This window comes from Melopsittacus undulatus, chromosome 3 (genome assembly GCF_012275295.1).
Source record: "Melopsittacus undulatus isolate bMelUnd1 chromosome 3, bMelUnd1.mat.Z, whole genome shotgun sequence".
Lineage (NCBI taxonomy): Eukaryota > Metazoa > Chordata > Aves > Psittaciformes > Psittaculidae > Melopsittacus > Melopsittacus undulatus.
The window spans coordinates 61075866-61103443 of NC_047529.1; the positions used below are offsets into that span (position 1 = coordinate 61075866).

At 43.0% G+C, this 27578-nt stretch overlaps 2 protein-coding genes across 2 annotated transcripts in view; one reads left to right on the forward strand and one right to left on the reverse strand.

The window, feature by feature from the left end:
- The first annotated feature begins 422 nt into the window (after positions 1–422).
- On the forward strand, positions 423–14428 carry MFSD4B (major facilitator superfamily domain containing 4B). The gene is made up of 5 exons (XM_005154689.3): positions 423–530; positions 2280–2789; positions 2936–3104; positions 6981–7097; positions 9533–14428. Exons 1-5 carry the CDS (start codon positions 423–425, stop codon positions 10774–10776), a joined length of 2148 nt encoding a protein of 715 aa, XP_005154746.2. The 3' UTR covers positions 10777–14428.
- A 1223-nt stretch (positions 14429–15651) lies between these two features.
- Positions 15652–27578, reverse strand: part of REV3L (REV3 like, DNA directed polymerase zeta catalytic subunit) — a 119568-nt gene continuing 107641 nt past the window's right edge. Inside the window, exons 24-32 of the mRNA XM_034060307.1 lie at positions 27309–27417; positions 26226–26432; positions 25452–25561; positions 24231–24345; positions 21957–22094; positions 20886–21076; positions 19766–20012; positions 18194–18403; positions 15652–15792 (exon numbers count right to left, since the gene is read on the reverse strand). Coding sequence (XP_033916198.1) covers positions 15652–15792; positions 18194–18403; positions 19766–20012; positions 20886–21076; positions 21957–22094; positions 24231–24345; positions 25452–25561; positions 26226–26432; positions 27309–27417 — 1468 coding nt within the window. The remainder of the gene's footprint in view (positions 15793–18193; positions 18404–19765; positions 20013–20885; positions 21077–21956; positions 22095–24230; positions 24346–25451; positions 25562–26225; positions 26433–27308; positions 27418–27578) is intronic.

A 27578-nucleotide genomic window follows, 5' to 3' on the forward strand; every position in this document is an offset into this window, starting at 1 on the left:
TGTCTCATGGGCAGACTTTATACAAAAGTCTTTATGGCTTTTATCACAACTGTATTCTGACTGGAATGTCCCCATTACATTTACTCCTAAATTGATACGTGGTGCAACACATTTCATTCTGATTGCACTGACAATCTGTTATAAGACCAATGGTTTATAAACCTAAATTACTGACTTAGAGTTACTTGTTTCTGAAAATTTTATTTGGTCTATTTTCCAATCTGGGGTTTAATAACAAACTTAACAGTTGCCTTCACAAAAGGCAAAGTCAAATTGAGGGAGGGGAAGCTGTTAGAATAAACTTGAGTGGCATTTTAAAAGAATTCTGTATTTTCTGCTTCATGAACTGCCAGTATAATTCAGTGGAACCTTTGATCATTTACTGGCCTACTACCAATTTCACCTTGGCTTACCTTGGCAGCATGAAGTGTTTCCTCATTGACAGCTTCAGTAAATCACGGGAGTTCATTCACCTTCCCTTTGTAATAGGTCCAAATATTTCCTTTTCTTTAATAAACATACCTGATAAGGTATGTCTAATGGGAATATTTCCCATTCCACCTGGGGTTAGTCTCTAGCCTGATTATATTTTAAACTAAAATTTGAAAAAGATGCCCAAAACCTTTAAATAAACCTTAGTGCTTTTGCAATTTGTATACTCTCAAGGTGTACTCTTTGTAAGTATTTAAAACAAAAAATAGCATATAGAATACATTTCAAATACTTCTGTACTTTTTAAATGAAGCTATTTTTATACAGCATTTGTAATGATAGCTAACTAACAAGGCAAAATACTAACATCTAAAAATGCAGTCTGACTTTGTGGTGGGTTGATCCTTGGCTGGACACCAGGTTTGCACCAGGGCTGTTCTACTGCTCCCCATGTCAGCTGGACAGGGGAGAGAAAAATGTAACTGAAAGGCTTGTGTGTCAAGATAAGGACATGGGCATCATTCACCAATTACTGTCACAGGCAAAATAGACCAGACTTGGGGAAATTAATTATTACCAATCAAATCAGTAGGATAAGCAAACCTTGAAACACCTTCCCCTCATCCCTCCCTCCTTCCCAAGCTCAACTTCACTCCCTGTTTCTCTACCTCAATCCGCTGCAGCGGCGCAAGGGGACAGAGAATGAGCGTTGTCATCAGTTCATCTTAGGTTGTCTCTGCTGCTCCTTCCTCCTCAGGAGGAAGACTCCTCCCACTCTTCCTCTCCTTCAGCCTGGAGTCCCTCCCACCTCAGGCAGTCGTCCGCGAACTTCTCCAACACGAGCCTTTCCCATGGGCTGCAGTTCTTCATGAACTGCTCCAAGTGTGGGTCCCTTTCATGGCGTGCAGTCCTTCAGGAAAAGGCTGCTCCAGGATGGGCTCTTCTCTCCAAGGGACCACTGATCCTGCCAGACGCCTGTTCCAGCTTGTTGTGGGGTCACAGCGTCTTTTGGGCATCCCCTGCTCTAGCGTGGGGTCCTTCATGGGCTGCAGGGGACAGCCTGCCTCACCGTGGTCTGCACCAGGGGCTGCAGAGGAATCTGGTGCCTTGGAGCACCTCCTGCCCTCCTTCTGCATTGACGTTGTTATCTGCAGGGCTGTTGCTCACACATATTCTCCCTCCTCTCTTCTGGCAGCTGATTGTGTTGCACAGGGTTGGTTTTTTCCTCCCCTTTCTTAACTCTGTTATCCCAGAGGCCCTACCACTGTCACTGACTGGCTTGGCCTTGACCAGCAGCGGGTTAGTGTTGAAGCCGGCTGGCATCAGCTCTGTCAGACACAGGGGAAACTTGTGGCAGCTTCTTGCAGAAGACACCCTTGTACCCAACTACCAGAACCTTGCCATGCAGACTTGTATATCACATTCAGAAATGTAATACTGTTATTTTATACTTGAAATAATTTCAGTTGGAAGTCTCTGCTGATGGCCCTACGAACAGCAGCTCAGCAGTGTTCTGTGGACCTGAGATAGACTGTATTCCTTGCAAAGATATTAATGCGGCTGTGAACAACCAGATGCAAATGCTATCTTGTATGGTTATTTGTGTATACCTATCTTCTTTTACTCTAATGTGTACATCCCCTCCCTCAGGTTACCCTCACCTGCAGTTGTACTCACACCATGGCAGCCAGAGCCAGGAGAAACAAGGCTAGGCTGCTGCAATTGATATGCAATGTCTGTTTCATTCTAGCATATATTTCTGTTCTAAACATGGAAAACAAGACTTGTTTGTGAGGCTTAAAATTCCCAGTGGAAGCAGTATACCACGGGCCTGTACCTGTTTGCAGCATGCGCGCTCAGGTGTTGGCTCTCCCACTGCTACCGATCCTAAAATCCCGTCCAGAGCCGGCAGGCGGTGCAAAACGGGACACAACAACCCAAAACCTCCTGAGGTGAAACAGCGACAGCACGCGCTCGCCCGCCGCTATCCCCCCACCCATGGGCCTGTCTCCACGGTAACGGCAGTGGGAGGGGCCCCGGCCGGCGGCGCAGAGTACGCCGGGAGCTGTAGTTCGCCCCCGTCGCCATGCGAGGGGGCGGGACCGGGGTGTTCTCGTCCACCGGCCGTTAGTGCCGGCGCCGCGGCGTGGAGAGCCATGGCGGGCGCCGAGCGGAAGAAGCACGTCCGGTTTGCTGCACCGGGACACGCGGCGGCGGCAGCGGGGCCGCGCTTCCCCGGCGCGCCGCGCGCGGAGGTGGCCGTGGTCGGCGGCGGCTGGCGGTGCGGCCGGGGAGGGGACGGAGCGGTGCTGCGGTGGTGCATCTCTGGCGCGCTGTGTGCGGCCTTTCTGGGGCTGGTGAGCGAGGGGGGAGTGGGTGGGCGGGCGGCCCCCGGCACCTGCGGCCCTGTCTCCGGCACCTGCGGCCTGGTCTCCTCCAGGTCGGCCCAGGACGGGAGGCGGGAGGGGGCGTGCGAGGTCACCCCCGTCCAAATGTGTTGCAGGGGATGAGCATTGCGGTGCTGGGGCCCACGTTCCAAAACCTGGCTGCCAACGTCCACAAGAACGTCAGCGACATCTACTACATCTTCGTGGGCCGGTCTCTAGGCTACCTGGGCGGGTCAGTGCTGGGCGGGCTGCTCTTCGACTGCATGAACGCACCCCTGCTTCTCGGTGAGTGCCGGCACCGCCAACCCCCCCCCCCCGCGGGAGCTCTTGGGACGGGTTTGCCCTCACCCTCCCCTCGCTGCCTCGGGGCAGACACGGCGTCGAGGCGGGACACTGGGCCCCGGGGCGTGAGGTGCCGCTCCCTGTAACCTGCCGCAGGTCCGCTGTTGCTGTCGCGACAGTCTGCTGAGTTCGGTTGTCCGACGCCACGGGTGTCCGGGCATCGCAGCTGTGCAGCAGGGGTTCCAGGTGGTTGGGCTCACTGGGTATAGTAATTGTGGTAACTGCTACGAACTGACAAAACCTGTTTGGATTGACCAGAAGGTGCAGAAGGAGTACAATTGGCTTAACTTTTACCCTTCATATCAAATAATAGGCTTAGTATAGATCCTCTTCGGATAGACAGATTTCTGTATCGTCACTCTGTGAAATGCATCAACAAAATGGGGAAGCTGGGCTTTGGCTTTCACATGCACACACCAGAGACCTCGAGCAGTCATGCTGAGGCATGGGGAGAGCTTTGTAAAACCCTTCCCTTTCTGAAAGCTTGCCAGGAGTGATCAGGTTCACATACGGGACAAAAGTGCTGAGATTTTCACTGGAGAGCCTTAACTGAGTTAGAACTTACGTAAAAGTGGAAAAACATTAACTAGCACCTGCGATGGTGGAAACCTGCTGCTCAGTTGCTGCCTAGCTATGAAAACATATAAACTTCATAGGAGCCCCCATTTATGATCATAACAGTTTTCTGGACACATGGAAACTGGCCTATAGGAGCATGGGACTGGCTTTGCTCTTGCAATGTGGGGCTGCTCCACATCCAGAGATAAGTAGCTTCTTTCAGAGTTGTGTTAGTGTCTCGTTCAGGTGGAGATTTTCACGGTTGCTGTGAGCACACACCTAAAATATTGGAAGCTCTGTCTTTTTTTCCTTTCAAGTGAAGTAATGTCAACGTGTGCCTTGGTGCTCTAAGTTAGGGACTACAGCAGTTACTGGGGCTCACTCTTTTCCTTCTCCTTCCCATACTTTTAAGGAGATTCAGACAGAACTAAGTCTTTCTATAGGACTGTGCTGTAATCACAGGAGGAGTTCAGAGGATATGAGAAAATCAATTTTCCATTGCTAGTTTTTGAACTATGTCTCTTCTTATCCTTCTTTGCCTTTTTCCTGTTGTCAGGAACAGACATGGCATACAATGGCTATCTCTTCTTCCTTTCCCCTTGTCCCTCTTCTTGTCTTCATCTTCCTGGCTTAGTTCTTATTTGCTCTTGTTCTAAGATATCTTTGGTCTCCTCCCTGTTCTTTATTCCTCTCCTCCAGAACACCAGTAAAGCGGGTTTCCTTCAGCCTCCTTGTCCATCTGACGAGGTCATAGTTCTCTGTGTCTGACATGTGAGACTTTACCTTCCACAGTGGCATTGATACAGCTGTGGAAGTTAGTGTTAATTGAAATAGTTTAGTACTTATTTCTGTTCCTCAGGTACCAAATAGGGTAGCTGTCTGTCAGGAGTGCCTGGAAGATGATTTAATCTCCTAATCTGTTCAAATTTGGTAGTATTTATGGCAAAACAACAATGAAGCAACTGAATAATCTCTCATTTTTGTTGTCTGAGAACTGCTGTAAGAGATTATGGCTGGTGTAGTTTGCCTCCCACAATTGAACTACTGAAACTGCTACTGTACAGAGAAAAAGTGAAGACATCACCTGTCAAGGAAGGGTTTAGGTTCCAATCTTGAGGCATAGAGTTGACATGGATGACTGAATTGTTGAGAAGTTACTTCTCAGCTCTGAGTGGGGCATTTGTGAAGCTGTACTTAATACACCCCACCTTTAGCTTTTTCTCTATTCATCTTGGTATGCCAGCCTTCAAAAATGTCCTGAGATGTGTATGCTGACTACCTGGCTAGGGCTCTGGATATTTCTTTTTTCCTTTGTTAATGATGATGTTGGTTTTGTTTAGAATCATAGATTCATAGAATAGTTTGGGTTGAAAAAGACCTTAAGATCATCTAGTTCCAACCCCCCTGCCATGGGCAGGGATGCGTCACAGTAGCCCATGTCAACTAAGCCTCTGGCCCACCTGGCCGTCAGCACTGTTAGGGATGGAGCATTAACCCAAGGTTTTAGTTAGATCAGTCCCCATTGATCTGTAAGTATTTGCCCCACCTAAGCATTGATTTGAAAAATAATAGAGGTGTCTGAACTGGTACAGGCTTTCTAAAAACCTAATACTGTATATGCAAATTATTAATTTCAGGTTATTTTACTGTGGTGATTATAAGCATAGAATTTAACTGCTGAACTTCTTCCCAAATGGGAATGAAAACAACTTCCTTTGCTAAAAATTTTTTTTAAATGGTATGTTGTAGGTGCAGTTAATAATAGCAGAACTGATACAGTTAATGAACTGCTGCTACATTTATGAAGAAATTTTGTAGTTCTGTGTCTTAAAACTCCAGAAATCCTTTGGAATACGTCTCTCATCTGAGAACAGAAAATAAATGAAAGTCAGCATTTGTGTGTGGAGGTCACTTGCTGGCCAAGGTGCAATCTCTTTCTGGGTTTTTATGAGTTCAGTGATTTGGGTTCTTTTAAAATAGAGCGAAATCTAATGCTCTGTAGTTCTTGGAGGGAACATTTCATACTGTTCAAGGCCACATTGTGCTTCTTTTGTGGTAAAGTAACATTTCTAGATAAGAAGTTTGCAGAAGATGCTGAAACAGCTCTTATAAATCAAAAGCTTGCAGAGGACTTAGAATCATAGAATAGTTAGGGTTGGAAAGGACCTCAAGATCATCTAGTTCCCACCCCCCTGCCATGGGCAGGGACACCTCACACTAAACCATGCCACCCAAGGCTTCATCCAACCTGGCCTTGAACACTGCCAGGGATGGAGCATTCACCACCTCCCTGGGCAACCCATTCCAGTACCTCACTACCCTAACAGTAAAGAATTTCTTCCTTATATCCAGTCTGAACCTCTGCTGTTTAAGTTTCAACCCATTACCCCTTGTCCTATCACTACAGTCCCTAATGAATAGTCCCTCCCCAGCATCCCTGTAGGCCCCCTTCAGATACTGGAAGGCTGCTATGAGGTCTCCACGCAGCCTTCTCTTCTCCAGCCTGAACAGCCCCAACTTTCTCAGCCTGTCTCCATATGGGAGGTGCTCCAGTCCCCTGATCATCCTCGTGGCCCTTCTCTGGACTTGTTCTAACAGTTCCATGTCCTTTTTATGTTGAGGACACCAGAACTGCACAGAATACTCCAAGTGAGGTCTCACAGGAGCAGAGTAGAGGGACACGATCACCTCCTTTGACCTGCTGGTCACACTCCTTTTGATGCAGCCCAGAATACAGTTGGCTTTCTGGGCTGTGAGCGCACACTGAAGCTGGCTCATGTTCATTTTCTCATTGACTAACACCCCCAAGTCCTTCTCCACAGGACTACCATGAATTTCCTTTCTGCCCAACCTGTAGCTATGCCTGGGGTTGCTCCGACCCAGGTGTAGGACCTTGCACTTGGCATGGTTAAACTTCATGAGGTTGGCATCAGCCCACCTCACAACCGTGTCAAGGTCCCTCTGAATGGCTGTAGCAGCAGATGCTGCTCCTTTTGCAAATAAAGCTGTAGCAAAACAGGTTTTTCATTCAGTGTTTAGATTGTGTTGAAATTCCTGTTTTTCCAAGAGAAAAATTACTCTTTGACCTCTCTCTGCTGCTCTGCTAATCAGAAATTGAGGTAGCTGGGTTACAAGACCTCTTAAGATTATCTGTAACTTAAAAAATGAGTGTATTTGTATTTCTTGGGTTTCTGTATGTTTTGTAGTTTAAATGGATACTCTGGGTGTTTTGTGTTTGGATTTTTTTTTTAACCTTTCCAGCATTATCCATGTTTGGGACAACCGTTGGTCTGTATGGGATACCCTGGTGTAAGAAATCCCTGCTGCTCACTGTCCTGATGTCAGTTATTGGGGCTTCCATGGGAATTCTAGACACAGGTAAGGGATTACGTGGTCTGACAGTTCCTTCAATGCATTCATTGGAAACTTCAGGCTTAACAAAACCATTGCTGATATTTCATGTGACATGTCTTGAATTAAAAGAAGGAGCTGTTTTACTTGGCTGGGATTCTTGGATTATTCTGATCCCAAGACTTAACAGTGTTTGTGTCTTTGTAACTGATGTGGTAGATGTGTACCTTCTGCTTCCTGGAGATCAGTACACATTTTAGTGGGCAGTTACAGGCATAAGAGAAAGTGTCAGGTGCTCTAAGCAGTGTTTGCTTTAAATTACTCACCTACAGGAAGCTGGATGTGTCATGGGTCATTAGCGTTAGCTGGAGGTATGTTAGTCCTGCGCAAGCAGGGCCCGGGTGTTTGAGATTCTCACAGTTGCTGTGTTGGAAAGTTGCCCACCTAAACCTGGGTAGGTGGCATTTGGGAATTCACAGGAGAGTGGTACTGCCATAGCTGGCATCCATCTCCCTGAAGTAAGGAATATTTACTGCCCTTGGCCAGTCTCACTTAAGTGTTGGGGAATACAAATTTATGTATCCCTCAAACTGAAAGTCTGTGGTACATGCATACTGCATATAGCCTGGGGAAAAAATCCCTCACTTCTTTTGGAAACCTGCTCAAGCCCAATTTCTTAGTAGAGATTCCCTATGGAGGAAGATGTACCGGTAAAGCGCAGAGTAAATGTCTACAGGTGTGGCTGTAAAGGTCAGTTGTGCCAGAGATATGACAAAGAAACTCCTACAGGATTTACTTAATTGTACGTGGCTTAGGATGGGTTAGCGATGGCTGGCAGTTTAGATCAGGAGGCAAGGCCACCTCAAGAGACTTAAGCATTCTTAGAGACATATGAGTGATGCTGGTGGACTTGCAGACAGAGATCAGGAAACAGCCAAGAATACGCTGGCAGCGGCGTGCTGAGGAGTTGCTATAGAATGTGGAGCTGCAGCAGGTAGCACTCACCTGGCACCTCAGCAGTGCTCTGCCAGCAGTGTGCTGGCTTGCCTGGCTTACCGAGGGAGCCTGTGGTTACCAGCCAGCAAGGTACTGCTGGGTCTGGTTGACCACTTTGAGAGCAGGCTTATTTCTGAGAAAGAGCTGGCTGGTGTATTATCCTAGCTATCCACCCAGCTCTGGAAGCATCCCAGCTGGGGCCTGGTTTTGGCGACTTTGCTGGTAGGCAATACAGATGAACAATGGCTGCACATGTGAGCCATCTGCTGTAACTCTGTGGAGTTTGAGGGAACTGTGTTACCAGTAAAGAGAACATAATAACAGAATCCAGCAGTGAAAAAGGTGGTTTTGCATGGCACAGGTTATGCTAAATAACCTGAGTGCAGAGGTGTACTTGCTGCCTCTGGCAGGATCATTATACATGGCACTTGGTTTAAAAATCCTTCATATGGGAAAATCTTGTCAGGTAATTGTAAAAATGCCTCCAGTGGATGGATGTACTGTTTGGATGTCAGAGCCCTGAGGCAGGGAGGCTTCCCAATCTGAGCAGAAATAGCAGGAGAAACTCAGAGCAAGGCAGCAGAGTGTAACTGAATTAATTCATTTGGAAGAGTGCTGCTGTATGATTACTATTTTCCTGTGTTCTTCTCAGGAACTAATTAAAAACATCTGAGACCTTATTCTCTAGCATTATTGTTATCTGAGGGTGTTGTAGTTTGGTCTTTGCAGTGGTATAATTGTAAACCTTTCTGCTTCTGGAAAGTCATTTGAGTGCACTTGGGGTAGTCCCAGCCCCTCAGAATCAAGTGATTCTTGATGTTTCCTGGGATGTTGTTTAATGAGGCCTCTGGTTCTTCACCTTGTGCATTGTGGCTTTTAATATTTACATAAATGAGAAGCAGTTAAATTCACTCTTTTGAAAACAGGCTGAAAAATGCTGTAGATTGTCAAGTAGGGTAATTAGAATCATAGAAAGGTTTAGGTTGGAAAAGGCCTTTGAGACCATTGGGTCCAGTTGTTAAACCAGCACTGCCAAGTCCACCACTAAACAAATATCCCTTAACACCACATTGGCACATTTTCTAAATCCCTCCAGGGAGGGTGACTCCACCACTGCCTGGACAGCTTATTCCCTTCTGGTGAAGAAATCCTTTTGGTGAAGAAATATTTCTTAATATCCAATCTAAGCCTCCCCTGGCACATTAAATACAACCATGGCAGCTGGAATAAGACATTGCATGGCTTCTCATTTTGACTGCTGTGAATTGCTTCCTAAAGCTCAAGCTCTTACATGGGTTTAAGGTGTTTAGAGGCAGAATTTCAGTTAACTGCAGTTTTGCATATTGTATTTGGTTAACCTGCTGTTATTGCACATTGCAACTCTAGGTTATGGTTTGTTTTGTCTTTCTTTAAAACAATATCTGTTTTCAGACTACAAGGACTGAATCCTCTTTTTTGATCTGCAGGTGGCAATGTACTGGCACTGAACACATGGGGAGCAGAGGCTGGGCCTCATATGCAGGCCTTGCACTTCAGTTTTGCTGTTGGTGCTTTTGTGGCTCCGATCTTGGCTAAAATGGCCCTGGGAGGCTCCGACTCTAAAGACTTCGCAGTTGCTGAAAAGACAAACCAGTCGGTGCTGAGGTCTGTGCCAACAACATCGGCTGCATCAGCTATGTCAGCACTGAAACACCGTCTTGGTGCAGATTTTCAGTGGTCCTATGTTGTCATAGGCACCTATCTTCTGTTAGTCTCTTTCTTCTTTTTTATCTTGTATTCAAAGGGCAGCTCAGCTCGGGACAAATCCAAGGCCTCTCTGCAGAAGTGTGTGTTTGCCAAATACCACTCTGCACTTATCAGTCTCCTGTTTATGTTCTTCTTCTGCTATGTGGGAGCGGAGGTCACGTATGGCTCCTACATATTTACTTATGCAAAAGTCTTTGCTGAGATGAAAGAAAATGAAGCAGCTGCTTTGAATTCTGTCTTCTGGGGCGCATTTGCTGCTTGCAGAGGAGTGGCGATATTCTGTGCTGCTTGCTTATACCCTGGCATAATGATCCTGGTGAGTATCATAGGCTCTGCTGTCTCCTCTTTGTGCTTGGCCTTCTTTGCGAGGTCCCCAGCCTTGCTCTGGGTTGGAACTGCTGTGTATGGAGCATCAATGGCCACCATCTTTCCCAGTGGCATTTCCTGGATAGAGCAGTACACAGTGGTGCAGGGGAAATCGGCTTCTCTGTTTGTGATTGGTGCCGCACTGGGTGAGATGTGCATCCCTGCCGTGGTGGGCTATCTTCAGGGCAGGTTTCACCATGTCCCTGTGGTTGTGTACACTGCCTTGGTAACGTCTGCAGTCACTGTGGTACTCTTCCCTCTCATGTACAAATTGGCCAACTGTCCCAGAGAGAGCAGCTTGAAAGAAAGGAGTGAGAGTGAGGACCGGAAAGCTTTGTTGTCAAACGTGGGGCTTAATGAGGATGAAGAGGATGAGGAGGATGTGAGGGAGTGGAATGAAGCAGACTTTGAGGTAATAGAAATGAATGACACGCTGAGAAACTCTGTGATAGAGACCTCCCGTAAGATACCAGGGGACTCTCCAGCCAAAGGCTCTCTCCAGCCCCGGCTGGACAATGTGTTGTGTGATTCTCCCGTGGTTGCTGGTGGCTCTCCTGGGAGGAAAAATGTGAACACTGACCGGGAGAAGAACGACTGAAGTAAAAGGTGATTGTTTTTAAAGAGAAATGGAACTGAATTGCAGCTATTCTTATAGAGTGGTTCAAGACTCCTTTCACAGTGGTGCAGCGCTCAGCATGTTCATTTGTCTCTTTCATTTTCAGTCTGCAGCGATGTGGCTTGGAGTGGGAAAGTCCACAATGACATGAATGGGGTGATGACATAAAATGTAGAGACTATGCCAAAAACATTGAAACATAAAGAGATGTTTTCTAAATGTAAGGCATGTATTGAAGTAGTGCATGCTGGAATAAGACCTAGCATGGAAAGAAGGACACTGCTCACACCACTCAGGTTTTTTGGGGTGGATTCAGAGGTGCTCGGTTCCTGGTCACAGAACATTTGCATGAGAGAGGAGAGAAATACCCTACCTGTGATGCTGAACCTCTTACCTTGTGACAGGGGAATGTTTCTACTGCATTGAAAGTTTGTGCGTGATGTAAACCAGGAAATCAAGTCAAATTTCAGGCTGCAGAGTAACCTGTTGGCAAAGGATATACTTTCCTGGTTCTGTCACTAAGATGGGGAAAACTCCCTGAAAACCAGTTGTCAGGAGCAGAGAAGTATGCCTTTGGGTCATTTAAAAGTGTGGTATGGGAAGGGAGACAAAATGGGTCCTGTTAATCACTGTAATGTACAATTCTGGTTTACTCGTTAAAGTGGTGACAAATCTCAATAGGCTGAAGTACTTGTGATTGTAATGACTGCACTGCCACTGGAATCAACCAGTGTATGAAGATGATAAAATCATCTGTACAAGCAGATTACTTAATAGATGATATTGAGATAGGGATGTAGTATTTTAAGCCAGTTGTTGAAATTAAGGTTCTAATAACTTTTCTGACTTCCTGTGCCAAGACTTTATCAAGGATGTGTTAAAATGAGAACTGGAGACTGAGGGAATTCTTTATGGGAGGATCCTTCTGGATTGTCCTATACCATGATTCCTCACTCCTTTCCAGTTTGGATTTTGTTTCTTTGAGTGGTGATTTACAGGTGGACACTTCATAATTGAGCAGCAGCGGGAGTCTGTGAGCAGGGAGACCCCGGTGGTGAGCCCTCACCAGAAGAAACTGCAGCAGCTCATGGCAAACTGCCTCTGAACAGTCTTTCTATTTGTCTACTTGAAGCTCTCTACATTTGTAGGTTGAGTATTCGTTTTTTTAAGGCAGTGTGATCAGAATGTGCTCATGTTTAGGGTCTTTTTACTTTGACTTTTAATAGTATTTTTCTTGCTAAAAAGTGACACTTATTAATGAAGGAGCTGTAGATGTAACAGCACAGGACTGCAGGTATTCTGTGTACTTTCAGGTCTGGTTTCATTCCCTCTCTCATGTCCTGAGTGTGCAACCTGGAATCTTGCAGCTTTTTCCTTTCTTCTGCAAAGTTTGTAAGAAGCAGTAATCAACTTGACTGAAAATGCACAATTGTTTTGCATCTTGCCGTGTCACAGAGCCTCCCTCTCCCTCTGCTGTCGGCACTGAAATGCAGTTGTGTTTTTTTCCCCAGTTTTCCTTTTACCTTCTGTGTTTATATGCAATTCTGTGGCATCTTACCCAGTGCAGTGCATGAGCCTGCACTTTAAAATAAGGGTGTGTTTCACTTGTTAGGCTCTTCTTTGTTTAAACTAATGGTAAATGCTTTTAAGTGTAAGGCCATCTCCTTGCCTTGGTACCTGTGAGACCACTTGCTCAACAAAAGCAAGTCTGTGTCACCTGTGTCCTTTGTTTTCTATGACAGCAAATGGCACAGGGAGTGGCTACGCAAGTGCAATGAAGCCTGAGCGGCTTCAACTTTTTTCCCTTTTTTCTGCTGCAGTAACTGCTTTGTGTGTAGAAAGTGGGAGGTGTTACCTGATGGTAAGAACAGGTCCCTGTGGTACATGGGGAGGAGTGTGAACTGCTCCTGCTCTGCTTTTGGGGTAATTCCTGGCTTCCCATGCGGCCAGAGGTCTCCTCTGGCAGAGGCTGCTGCCTTTGGTGCAGGACAAACAACACGAGATACAAAAAGGGGTCCGTAGCAGCTCCCTGCTGTCACTGCAATCCACAGCCTATATGGGAATTGACAGCAGTGTAAAAAAGTTTCCCTGTACCTGAGACCATGTTGCCAGGAGCAAATTAGTTTGAGAGACACACCTGGCAACCAGGAAGATCTTAAATAATCCATACACTAGTTTTTTGAATGTAATTCCAAACTGGAATGTCCTGCACATAAGTTTGTTCTCAGGGATAGTTTACACATCTTCCATAATCAAATACTAAAAAAACACAGAAAATTACATTAAAGCTGTATTGGGAAATAAGCTGCAACCTCTTTGAACCTTATTCAGTTACTGCATGTTTTTCTGACTGTCTTCCCAACCAATGCAAAAATATTGTGCAAAACAAAGATTTTTTAAAATTATTATTTATTTTTATTAACCTCTAATTCATTTGTACTCATCCCCGTTTTCCTCCGTCCCAGAAGCAGGAAACCTGTATAGTAGATTGGAGCAACAGCCTGGAATGTTGAGGCAAGAGCAGCCTTTTGCCAGAAAAGCACTGGCAGGAAGAGTTGAATTATCTTGACTGGTACCATGCAGCATCATGTCAGATTGGTATATGGAGGCCTTTGTCTGGATGATGTCTAAATTTTGGGCCATCTTAGTGAGCACTTGGAGCCTTCACTGTCTTAATTCTGGCCTCAGACCTGAAATGGAATATACTGTCAGGACTTGTTCTCCTTGTCCCCTAGCAGCTGACTCTTAATAGCAGGGGCTGCCCTGTAATGACAATGGAATGTTTAAAGCAGTATAAGATTAAATGAGATCTAGGACATTTTTAGTTGTGAGCTCAACTCACAGCAGTTCAGACATCCTTGATGGTCAAGGCTGTAGCTTTCCTAGTTTGTGGATTCTGGCATTCCTCAAGGTTTATTTTCAGACACTGAATGTTAGTTTTCACATGTTTAAATTTCTGTCCAAAGTATATTTTATCCTGGCATATAGAGCTAGAGTGAGGATCTGTTTACAGAGTGGCTCTAGTTACGGTGTCTTTTACATTTACAGCTTAAACACTTCAACTTGCGCATTATTCTGGGCTGAACTAACTTGATGCAAACCCTGTTAACTTTGTCCTTCCCTTGCTTATGCTAGAGAAGTCATCTCTGTGTTGAGGACAAGAGCTGTGGCCCATGGACTAGAAATGTGAATTTAGTAAGGAAGACTCCTGTTTTCCATCCATAAACCCAATAGTGGGTTGAAGATGAGCACATGCCCGTTTGCTCCATGGTAGAAGGTAACCTGCAGCTAAGTGTCCTTTTGTTGGTTTGTGTTATTTTTGTTTTTCTCCGAGGCACTGCCATATGGTTAGTCCTGGCACTTGCACTTTGATTCTGCACATGAGCAATGCTGGAATGCAAGAGCAGGCAGAGTTTTGTGCCTTGATTTTACTTTTTTTTGGTTACTTTGCATAAAAATGCATTGCAGTCTGTGGCTGTTTTAGGTTTTATGCTGCTTGGTGTGGGTTTACATTGTATGGTGTGCTGTGAAATGTAACAGGCTGACTTGTATCCTGAATGTAATAAATTCTTAACAGGAGAAGACACTCAGGTTCCATGATGTAAATAAAGTTTTGTTCTATTTTTCAAAGTTACTCTGGACTTCTATATTTAAAACTTACTCTTGTTGTGACTACAAGAGAACTGGCACCGCTTCTCTTTGGATGTGCAGAAGGGCTCCAAGAGATGATACTGAGGTTTTAGATGCCAAAGCTTAAGCTGGATTTTGTGTCTGTTTGTGGGCCAACCAAAGGCAGTAAGAGGTGGCCACAGCTGAGGGTAAATATAAAAACTCATGTAATTTTTACCATATCATTTTATTCAACTTTAATATGGTTTCCATTATTAACTTCTAAAACAAAATGATTTCCAGTTTAGAAAACAATGCACTGACCACATAATTCCTTTTCCATTTTATACAGTTATACAAATATTCTAAATACACATTTTGTCAAGATGGTGGCAAATAAGATTTAACTGTACAGTACATAAGGAAAGAAAATATTTTAAGCATATTTAGAAGCAATAGAAATGTCTATACAAAACAAGCAAAAATGGAATAAAATTTTATATTTAAAGTATTGCAACAGTCCCACAGGTTTGTAACAAAAATGTCTTTGCACAGTTCCTCACAATGCCCCATTAATAGCTAAAGCAAGACAGCAATTCTTAGAAAAAAATGTTTCAAAATGCTACACATGATACTACTGCCTGCACAGTCTGATCAAAATAACCATCTACTTGGAATCAAGCAAAACTCAGGAGGAGATATACCAACCAACTTTAAAATTATCTGTATAAAAGTCATTGCACATTATTTTACTCAGTTGTTTGAAAAGTAAAAAAGTGTATTTACAAAATCTTTTGCAGACAAAATTATAAAGTGAATGGATAATATCGAAGTAACACGTCTTGATACTGACAGTTCAAGAACACACACAAATGGTTGTATCGGTTCAAGAGGTTTTCAGTACTCCTTCCTCCAGGAAGTAAACTTGACTTCTACTTGGAAATGGATTTACAAGATGTTACACATAGCTATTTATTTCAACATCAGCATTTAGAAAACAGTATGTTAGAAACATGAAAGAAGGAAGAAATTTGTACATCTTAAAAAGTGAGCTGTTCATAGGTCAACAAACATTTGTTGGTTTTTAATTTAGTTAGGGTAAGTGTTCATTATTCTTCAGATAATAAACAGTTAAAATGGCAATCCTGGACTAGATGAGAATTGAAAAGCACCATGCACAATAGTCTTAGTGTGGTAAACACTGAAGGGAAAAAAAAGTAGCACCTGGAATCCTGTAACACAGCTTGTTTAAAACTGGTCGAGCAGCTGGCGAAGATACGGTGCCTTAGACAGTTCTCTGCTGACTCTGGAGAGCTTGAAGAGTACAGGACAGTTGAGGGAGACACACTGGATCTGTCGATCAAAGCAGCCTGTACAGTTCTTGCATATCTAGATTGTATGTCAAAAAGCAAAACAGATTATTGCAAACTTGGAACAAGGAAGGTATAAATCACTTGTGAAGTTCTGAGCACTAACTGGCAGCAGAAGAAGGCAGCCTCACCAGCACCAACCTTTACCAAACACAGAGGGCTCCAGAGCAGCTCTGCTCTAGGTGTGGAGCCTCTCCTGCAGCTGCCAGGCTGCTCCTTGTGCTGCCCGTGCTGGTGCTGGGCTGGCATTACCTGCCCTGTGCTGGGCAGCAAAGTTGAGCAGCTCAGGCCTCAATCCTGCTCATGGAGTTCTACTTGGATGGGGTGGCATGTGTTAAAATAAGGTAAATGAGTGGATTAACTGGGGCAGTGTTATATCCGTGATCAACTTGTCCTGTAGAAGTTTTCTACTGAAACAAGACAAAACTGTTAGTCTGCAGTTATTCTTATACACAGGCAAGGGACTGGATAAACTACTCCTGTGTCAAGTTCAACTTCCAGGTTGGAGTTAATCAGTCCCAAGACAGAAATGCACAGGGCACACAGGTTCCACTGCTCTCCTTCATGGATACTCCTTAATGTAGTTAATGCTACTTGAAAGTACTTTTAACATGAGATACCTGATGGAATCAAATAGCAGGAGGCACAGGGTTTCCAAAGGTAGCTGCCTTCAGAAGACTAAAGGCCCCTCTTTGCTATTTTGTTTTTATTCCTTTTCAGCATCTGCCACCTCTGACGGTTCTTCCAAAAACTCAGCAAGTTACTTCCAGCCACACTTGTGTTTTGTAATATCAAAACGTTACACAGCGTTACCATTTGCACCGTTTCAACAACAAATCAAAATCTTAGCCCTTTCCTTTTAAAACTGGTTCCTCTACTTCTTTCCATGTTAAAACCACTGAATCCCTGTGGGCTGTAAATTCACACTGACAGCAGTTGGAGAGGAGCCACCCTGCTCAGCCATGTCCCACACACGGCACCTCTAAGGATACCAGATCTCTGACCTGCAACCGTGACCAAAAGGAATGGGATTTAAACCATTTGTTCAGGAGCAGGATTTAAACCGTTTGTCCCAGGTTTGTAAGCACAAGAAGCAGCTCAGAAACAAGCCAACCCTCATTCTGTTGTAAGCTGGTTTGAACGCAAGGGACCACCTAAAATGGTACTTGAGACACTTTCTAATTTCAGTTTGTATAGAGGGGAAAAGTCTCTGGCCTTTATCTGTGGCACATAGTTTTTAAGTGTGTTTTAAACTAATGTAGCATTCAGTGTTGTATCAGTTTTCTGCTGGCTCCGGCATGTCTATGATGTAGTAGGGCCAAGAATGTAAACTGTGAAGGATATATACATCTTCATCTTAAAATGAGACAGACGACTCTTAGAGAGGCTGAGTCATGAGATGCTGACTACAACATTGATCCAGGCCTTGCCAACCTGTTGAGTGTTGCAGAGACAAAAGACTGTTCTGATGAGACCACTGACCCTTCCATGGGGCTGGCCTCATCTGCCCAGATCTGATTTATTCCAGAACAAAAGCAATGTAAAAGGTTCAGAGTACCACAGAAAACTGCAGAACAGGCATCACCTTCCTCTATTGCCATTTACAATGCAGGTCACAGCAAATGTTACAAAATAACACACCCACTAATGCAGTATTTATGAATAGTGAACGGTAATGGTTTTCTAGCAATGGAACCCCATGGGAACCTATCAAATCAATGCCTACACTATAGGAACATTCATATCCCTGCAATTCAGACAAGTCTTGAACACAATTCACATGCTACTGCTAGAAATACATTGTAACAGAAATATTAATGATAAGCTACAACAGTACGAAAATGAGGTGAGGACAGACACCTTTCTGCAAGGGGAGGCACTGTGCTCTGCTAGAATATACAGGTGAACGCAGTGAGCCACTCTCTGCATTGACTTCTAGCTCGGGGGGGGGAGCATAACAGCTTGGAAAATTCCTACAGGAGGAAAGAACAAGAAACCCCCAAGCTAAAACACATCCATATTAAACACATAAATAAATGCATTTCTTGGGACGTTTTTGTTACTAGATCATCAGTTATTTTAATGCACAAAAGGTGACTCTCATACTTTCAAAACTCTCCATGACTGTCATTATAAAAAAGGCACCTACAGACTACTCTATGATTCTAAACTATGTAAGATAAAGAAAAACGTCTTTTTTTTCTGCTCTCACCCCCTTTTGCCTTCAGTTTTACGCAAAGCTAAGGAGAGGAAGAGCTGCTACGTTGCCTTCAACAGCAATGGCAAAAAGCAAACAAGCTGCAACACGTTTAGCACCCAGACTGTGCTTCCCATTTCAGCTGGGGGCATTAAGTAACAGGCTGCTTTGAAATTTCAGCCTGTCTTTGGCTGACAGACATCTGACAGTGCTTTAATCGTACCTTGACCAGCTGTTCCTGCTTACGCTCCAGCTCTCGGATTTCTTGGTTGAGAATCACTGCCACATGCTGTGGCTGACTTCTGCATTTATTACAGATCCCATACTGGGTCAGTTCATCGCAGACAGGACAGTGTAAGGTCGTGAAATACTGGGAGATTGTGCCTTTGCGTCCTTCCAGCTCGCTGTGGGCAGCTGTGGCAGCTTTCTGAATCTTAGAAAAATAAAATTAAGAGGTAATGAACTTCAAAGAGAACAGCTCACCTTATTCCTGTGTTACACAGCCTCATCTTTCTGAAAGGAGTATGAAGTGCAACACAGCCTGCAGGCAATGGCTTCAGACACAAATTATTAACACGGATCACATCACTGAAGAGCGCAGCATTGCCCTGAAGTGATACATGGGGTAGAGCCCATCCACACCTACTTCACAGCGAATCTCACCAGAAGAGACAGAGTAACCAAGGGAATCCTCAGTCACATGCTAACTTCCAGATCTCGTCTCAAACTCTGCCTCTTGCAGAGTTCCTTTGTAGGTGCTGATCTACTTCACATCCAAAGGTGTTCCTGGCTGCAGCCTCAGTGGCTGCCTTCTGGACACTGCCTCCATTGAGCTTCTGTGCTGGTGCAGTCCTGGTCACGGAGCTGCCACAGAGGCCATGATCTGATTTTTCCAGGCAAAGCTCCACTGCTGCCCTCTCATCCAAGGAAGTTTGTTCTCTCCACTCACTCCTAGTGCTGCATGACTTATGCTTTGTGCTATCCCACACTCACTGCTTCAAACACAACCTCTGCTCGGTGCTCTCTGGCCTTGCAGAAAATCAGGGCTCTTTTTGCTATTTTAGAGCAGCTTGTTGGAGATACTTAAGGGGAATGTTGCAGTGCCACTGGAAAGGTAGAGAAGCAGAACTGAACTCCACCAAGGCTACATTAAACTCCTGCAGTGGAGAACATGATGTACTTCTATGCTGCTGAAGTCTACACTAAGCAGAGTCACCAAACTACACAGATACAGTCTTTCACCACCCCTTTTTGTCAGGGGAATCACAGACTAAAATCCAGCTAATACATCTCTCTCTGCATCTCAGTGATTTCTTTAACTTTTAGGAAACTCACTTTTGGAAATAATTAGTTTAGAATTTCTGGTGATAATAGTTTTCTAAAGTGCTCCTGCTGCTGGGGCATTACCACCTTTTCTATAAAAAAGAAAGATCTTCAGAACATCTTGGAAAAACAGGAGCATCAACATCTACTGTAGTGAGCTTTAAAACATGGTACAGCCAAACAGATGCATATGCTAGCACTGCTAAAAATATACATGGTTATGGCAAAATACTCTTAAACTATGGAAGGGATAGAAAGTAGGTTCTGACACTGTGGTTAACTCTGGGCTGGCTAAAAAAACTGATTTACTAAGTGGGATCTAAGAACCAGGTCTGCATGTCTGGGCATCAAACACTGCCCTGTAAAGTAACTTTTGTTGTTGCCTCATATAAAGCTCATTACATTAAAAGTCACAATGAAACCAAACACACTATAGATGTGCTGCGTTTGTAATCTGTTTCCGAACACTTACCCGTGGCAGCTCATGGTACCAGCTGAAGACGTCTATGCCAATAAGTGAGAAGATCCTTGCCAGCGGTGGCAGAATTTGTTTGGTGATATAGTAGGTAGCGTTCAGCCTCAGGTTGGGATCCTGCAGGACTTCAATGGGCCGCCTCACCAGCTGGATCAGGGGCAGGCCGGGCATGCCGCACACAATGACATAGGGCACTCGCTCCCCAACTCGTGGTTCAGAGCGACGGTCATAAGCGAGCATTCTCCTGTTTAAAAATAGCCATTAGAATGCATCCAGGGACAAATTCTTAGTTACTTCCTTTGCTTGTAAACTTCCCCATCTGATTATATCAGTACCTCTTCAGGAGACTGAAGTTAGTGTCTTTTATGAAGCACAGGATACAGACCCATGAACAGACCGAGATTTTAAAACTTGAAACATGAGCCCTAAAGATGTCTTCTGTTTCAGGTCACTTGGGTTTGCATGCAGGTTGCTTTCCAGCTACCTCTTCCTTAAAGAAATATTTTAATGAAGAGCAGCCAGGGTACTAAAAAGAGCTCAAGTACGCAGAAAGCAAAGAACAATTCATTTTGAAGTAGGTATCAGCGCAGGACTTGAATTTTATTTTATTCAAAACGCATAGCTTAATTTAAAGACCTTTTACATTAAGCAAGGTGCAAAATGTGCCAGCTCATCTTATCAATTACTGATAAACAGTACCAACAGTATGAAATACTAACTTTTAGTAAGGTACTTTTTAAAGCCTTGTGATGTATCTAGCAGCACTGAGAGATGTCACTGTTACAGTTTCTAACACATCTGATACCTCTGAGTGATGGGCAACCTTGGAGAGTCAAGCCCTCGGACAAAACCCAAAGCTTAAGTACCAGCAGTGAACACACTGCTGCAGAATCTTGACAAGAGGCTTTACTCTTTAATGTGCATGGCTCTTTCAGGGGCTACAAAACGGCTCTCTAGCACTATCTGATGCCTGATCTCTCTTCACATGCAGAAGAAAGTCACAGCCAACTGCTGCAACAGTATCTGAAGGAGACAGCCCACTGCTACCGGTAACTTGGCAGTACAAAGGTCAAGATAAAAAAAAAAAATACCTACGATTAGCACTTAATCTCCTTACCTGGTGATTTCCAGGGCTGGTACACAGGATCCAGGTCTGTAAGCTGAGCTCCCTCTGTACTCTTTTGCAAAGATGAAGTCTTGTATGCTGGCTTTTCCTTCCAGTAACTTCATGCATTGATTCTGAACGTACTGTTTGATCTGACTTATGTCCCGTGTTTCAAATAGCAGCTTGATAGAACACTCAAGTATCTTTAAAACCAAAGGAGAAAAGTGAGAAAAACTCATATGCTTAACTAAAAGATAACGAATTCCAAAACATCAGTAAATTATATGAAGACACTGACGCACTGCTTAGAAAAAGTTGTGAACTAGAATGTTAAGATGACAACAGGTTGCATTCCCTTCCATGAAAAAACATTCATAAACATTACTGGACAACTTTTTCCTCAGTTTGACACATCTTTCATGACATTATCCATACTCTGACACTAAGACTGTTCAACAGTTACAGAGGCTTTCCTGTACAGAGTATGAGAGATGGTTTTTTTTTCCCATCATCTAAAATATTCTACCATGACTTTCTGACCACATAAGCAAACAAAAGAACTGGGATTAAAAAGAAAACCTGAAATAAATCCTCCTAAGTGGTTACCATTTCTACTGGCATAAATTTGTTTTGACTTGATTTGGAACAAGAGCCTTTGCTTTTTAAGCCCCTAATACACAGCTTCAAATAAACACGTAAGGAAGTTTATTTTAAATCAGTTCTTAGCTAAACTAGATTTATGTAAGTGAGCTGCTTGGCAGACACATCAGTGTGCCCCACTCATCTCAGAGTAATACTTACTTCCAGTTAAAGTGACCTTGATCAAGAATGGTCTCCTAGAGAACTTACATGGGGCTGAGGGCTTTTTATGGGGATTTTAGGGGCTGAAAGACAGCAAAGATGGAATGTGCAATTCCTTGTAATGCTGTGCAACATCTTCAATTTGTCTTTCAAATGGCTCATACCAGAAAAGCAGATGAAGTCCCAGACAGCTCACAAGGACTAGGAACTCTGAGAAAGGATGAACACACAAATAACAGAATCCTCTAATTTCTTTCAGGAAGAGATGCGTGAGTATTTTACCTTGGAAACAGCAGGACAGGAGTCCCTTCGGACTGTCTCTATGCCTTTTGCGTCAAATACTGGATCCTTCTGGTCCAGTGTTTCATACATGTAACCCACGTACCTCTTTTTGGTTTGCAGGACACATGGCAAGTAGACCTGGAATGTTAAAACAAAAGATAGCCCAATCCAGCATGTGTTGGGAGTATAAGGTTGCTCTAGATCAAGAGATCGCTAAAGGGACAGACAAGTTGGGATTCAGTGGTGTCCCATTCTTCAGTCACTTCCTCTAGCTGCAAAGGGTAAGCAATATGAAGCTCAGATGAAAAGCAACACACAGTGTAACTTGTTTTGAGTACCCTTAACTTTCCTGGATTGCACCTGTCAGCATTTTTAATGTAACCATATTATCTCTCTTTCTTAAAAGTAATTTCATTTTAAACACTGGAGAAGAAAACTTCCCCAGCTACAGCAGTGGCTTTGAACTTTCTATTTTCAAACTTCATCTAATTATGAGGTTATGAACCTAGAATCACTCAGTATCCTGATCTGAGGAAAGCATGTTTATTAAATGCTTATGCTTGCAGAATGGTTTCCTCATGAATTAATTTTTAGGGTCATGATCTATTTTGTTTTATCCAACCTTTTATTTCATTCTTGATTGCGTCAGTATTCCTTGACCAGTTTTAAAAGAGACAACAGAGAACAATATTCCCAGGCTTACACACAGTGTAACACCACATCTTCCTGACTCTCCTGGAAGAGGGAGCAGACAGTTTAGATTGCCTCAAGCTGAAGAAGGTCCTGCACACAGGTGCTCCACTTCTTGAACAGTGCTCCAGCTTCAAGGCATTTTCTTTTTCCTGTGCTAGGAAACCACACTAGGACAGAACTCAGTACTTTGACCCACAGGTGAATAAGAGCACTTGAGGTGAAGCACTTGGCCATCTTCTCAAGTATATCTTTGTACCTAATGTTTTTTTTCTGGCCAATTACTCCTTCAGCTTAATGGCACAGATCACCTCACATTGGAAGGGTCCATGTATATTGGTCACTGAGGAAATGCTGCTGTGCCTTCCACATGTATCCTGACTTTCTTGCTAATATTTTTCTGCTGTATTTTCAGTGGAAAATGGTAATTTGCTTACAAATTCTGACTGAACCTGTTGAGTTGGGTATGTACATGTAAGTACCTAGAGCACCTGAACTGATTGCTAATGACTTTCCATGGTAAATTTCCAGCAAAATTAGTATCACATAGCCATGCTCTTCTATAAAATGCTTATTGTCATTAATACTTCTGAAAGCTTACTGAATGGGTTTTTATTAATTTTCATTTTATCTGCCTATGTTTCACATGGACATATCCTGAAGTGTGCTAAGTCTGGCTGAAGACTAAATATCAGGCTTGTAATTAATGCACTGGAATCACTTCAAGGGATGATGTACATTTCCTCTACCAAATTGCATACATTGCTTTGATTGTATGTAATACAAAACTGAGGGAGACGTTATGCACTTGCAGACCACAGAGCCAACCATATCCTGGGCTGCATCAAAGACAAGAAGGACATGGACCTGTTGAGGCGAGTCCAAAGAAGTGCCATGAAAATTATTAGAGGGCTGGAGTACCTATGAAGACCAAGCTGAACAACTGCAACTTTCTCAACCTGAGAAGGCTCTGGGGAGACCTGATAGCAGCCTTCCGGTACCTAAAATGGGCCTACGAGAAATCTGGAGAGGGACCTTTTCTAATGGCATGGAGGTATAGGACAAGGGAGAATGGCTTTAAACTGACAGGGTTGATTTAGATTAGATATTAGGAAGAAAATCTTCACTGTAAGGGTGGTGAGGCACTGGCACAGGTTCCCCAGAGAAGCTGTGGGTGCCCCATGCCTGGAATTGTTCATGTTGCACGGGGCTTTGAGCAACCTGGTCTAGTGGAAGGTGTCCCTGCCCGTGGCAGAGGGGTTGGAACTGGATAAGCTTTAAGGTCTCTTCCATTCTGTGATTCTGAGATTTCTAAATATTGATGAGAAATGAATTTCAGACTGCCTGGTGCTGCCACGTGCAACAGGCCACCAGGGATCGTGATGTAAACGCAAGAGTATTTATTGTTGCTCATGGCTGCAGCATTCTGACAAGGAGCTTGCAATGTACCTGCAGAAACAGTACAGCACATGACTACTGTATATCCTTGTGCTACATTAGTGTCCAGAAAAATCTTCTCTCTTGACTTTTTAAGATAACAATGTTTTCACCCAACCCACTTGATACAGAATATTTTCCTTTTACCTTTTCAAACTTCAGTTTAACAGGTTTGGGGTTTGTTGCCGTTACAGCTTCAGCAATCTCCTGACCAATCTTAAAAGACTGCTCCTTTGTGGCTCCTTTCAAGAGTACAAACATGCTACAAGAAATCAAACACAGGAAATAAGCACAAATCAATTTCATAGAGCTCTCAAAACTTATAAGCTATAGTTTCCTGGTGGCAAGGCAGGGATGTTGTTATCACTTCTGTTCCCTTCCTACATAGAAAAGCCAAAACCATGAGAAACTTCAGCATTCTGAATGAGATTAGAAGGGACAAAGACACAACAAACACTGTGTCTCTCTGCTGAGGAAGGGAATGTGACTGCTCCTGGGCTCTGCAAAACCTGAGTTCCCAGGGGAGAACTGTAAAGAGCTCTGGTACATTGTTTTTTCCCTCACTATGGGCAGCAAGAGAATTTTACTTCCCTTTTCCAACATTAACATTAAAAACATAAAAAAATTAACATTTTTCTTAATTCCTTTTTTTCATGAAGTTATTATGAATTCAGTATCTTTGAAATTTTGAGTTTTTCATCAAATCTGGCTGAAATCAGAGTTGTCAAGTTATCACAGCAATCAAGGTATTAGGGGAAGACAGCCAGACAAGCTTTGTTTCCTATGGCTGAAAAATTATCCAAGCCTAGCCCCAGAGATGGATACTCCCAGAGCATGGTGATTATTCAGATGAAAGACTGACTGGAAAGGAGAGCTATTCATATAATGTCTTTCAGGCAGCCTAATCATATCTTTGCATGCTCTGGTGGCTGCTTCTGAATTGTATCCGCTTTCGAAGCTTAAAATAGTGCCTTCCTCAAAGTATCAACATGCAATGTCTACTGTATTATGAATACTGTTTTCCGAAATAAAAATGGCAGCAGCAACAAGCACAAAAATACTCATTTGATAAATAAGACACATTAATTCACAGCTGAAAAAATAAGATTCCCCCCCCCCTTTTTCTGTTTTCTTGATTTTCAAAAGAAAGGAAAGCCTCAAATTTCTTTCTAGAAGTCCTAACTGAAACTCCAGGAAAATAAACATATTTTAGTTTGTATATCCAAGCAAGGCAGTAAGCAACATCCAAAAAAGGGTCCACACACTCTTTTCAGTATCATAAATTCCCCTATTTGAGACAAAAGAAAAATACATCTATGAAGAACTACTATGATTTTAAAGCACTGCAAGAAACCGAGCACTGATTACCTGTCAGTGTCACCATACACAACATGAGCACCCCATTTTTTGGTATCGTTCACCAGTTTTATAGCACGCTCCAATGTTTCTCTGGCTTTGTGGACAATGCTATCCCCAACCTGCAAAGTTGAAGATCAATTGGAAATATTTACTACTAAACTGAATACTAGCTCTTGGTAAACATAGTCTAAATTTGCTTGATCTGTTTATGAAATAGACTATATTGAGACAATCTATATTTTATTTAAGGGTTTAAATGCATATAATAAATAAAAAGATTGCTTATGTTACCCCAAAATAGCAAGAATTACAGCATCAGCGATCAAAAATTATAAAGAATTAAAAGAAAGGAATATTTAGTTTAAACTTCTTTAGGCTTACTGGAAGTGTAAGGAGCAAGACAAGATCGCTTCAGATCATTTTCTCTAGTTTTTGGATTCTGCTCATCCCTCCTTTTATGAAAACTGTGAAAGAGCTACAATGTTTTATTTTATTTCCACTATTAGAACTGTAATCCCATCTACCTCTGGAAAGAGTTCTACAGAAATGCCAACTCCAAATGTTCTTTTATGGGAAGCAGAAAAATTAGTTGTTTTTTAGGTTTGTTTTTTTTTTAAGGCTCACAAATGAATCCCAAGTGGCTGATTTTCAGTGCTACAAATAAAACCAGCTTTTAAGAAGGTATTTAAATAAATTTCAAATCATAATACTGTGATATCTGACTGTACTTTATGAACAGTGTCTGGTCCAGAGTTTTTCTGCATTTGTATCTGCAACCCTTACCTCGGTGCACGGCATTCTTCCAGAAAAATTAGCAGCAGTATAACCAAATGTAACATTAGCTATAAGCTTAAGGCCCAGCTGACGAGCTTCAAGCATTCGAGTTATAGCCTTGTCATGCTTATAAGACTTCATTGACTGTTTCACCATTATCCTAGTCTTCAAGATTTCTTCCAGCATTCTTGGCAGCACACCCTTTCTTACTGAAGGCTGCCATAAAGGGAACAAAGGAAAAATTATGTTAAAAAGCCAAACCTAAACAGTTAGGAGTAAAAGCAAAACTCTGAACTGTTATACAATCACTGTTAAGAAGACAAATGAATTAGGAAGATGCCCCAGGCACCAACGGTTTGGCTCTTCCCACAGATAATACAAGCAACCTAGAGCACAGGCAAAGCTCTTAAAAGGCAGGATGAATAGCTTTTTGTTCTCTGTTTTCATCAGCCCTGTTAATGCAATGTTTAGATAACCTTATTAACTAAAATGGGACTTCAGTATCAAACTGTTGATTCTCAAGATGTTAAATACTAAAGGAATATTGCATTTTAAAGATTCTGCAAATACTCTTTACTGAAAGTTTCTGGTTTACATTACATATAAGTATGCTGGTGACTGGCTACTTACTTGTAAGAGCTCCAGGCCATACTTATTAATTCATTACAAATCAGCCAGCAGTACATATAACATAAAATGTGAACAATAGAAGCCAGTCAAGGGAGTTTCATCTCCCGAGCCATGAGTCTTTTCCTAGGAAAGTATTCTGCTATACAGCAGGAGAAGAATGAAGTGTTACACACACATAATTACTGTTTGATCCCCAAACTGCACAAGTAAAGTACAGTTTAATTATAGATGAAATAAGCCTTCAGTATAAATGAAAGCACAAAGATGACATTTTATTTCCTGTACTGCCAGAAACTCGGCACTCTGACAAATATCAAAAAACACTGGCAAATGGGAGGCTGAACCTCCCCCCTTCTGTCTGCTCTTAATGCAGCAAAATATAAACTACAGTATCATTTCGATCTTCAGCTAGTCAGCCAAAAGGAAGTGAAAATGTCTGTCACGGTGCAGTAATATAATTACCTTGACAAAAGCTACTCCACTGGGTGACACTGTGATATCATGCCTCATCTGGTAAAGTAAGTCAGGAGGTACTCTGAGAGATGTACAGCCAAATTTGAATGCATCATATCTAATAAAGAGAAAAACTAAATATGAATACAATTCATTCATTTAAAGCCTGATCAAGCAAATGCATCAACTCACACTAAAATGCTGAAAATGTGAGCAAGGACAGAATCACAATTATAATATTAGGTATAAACAAACATGCTATCATTTAAAATTTCTTAG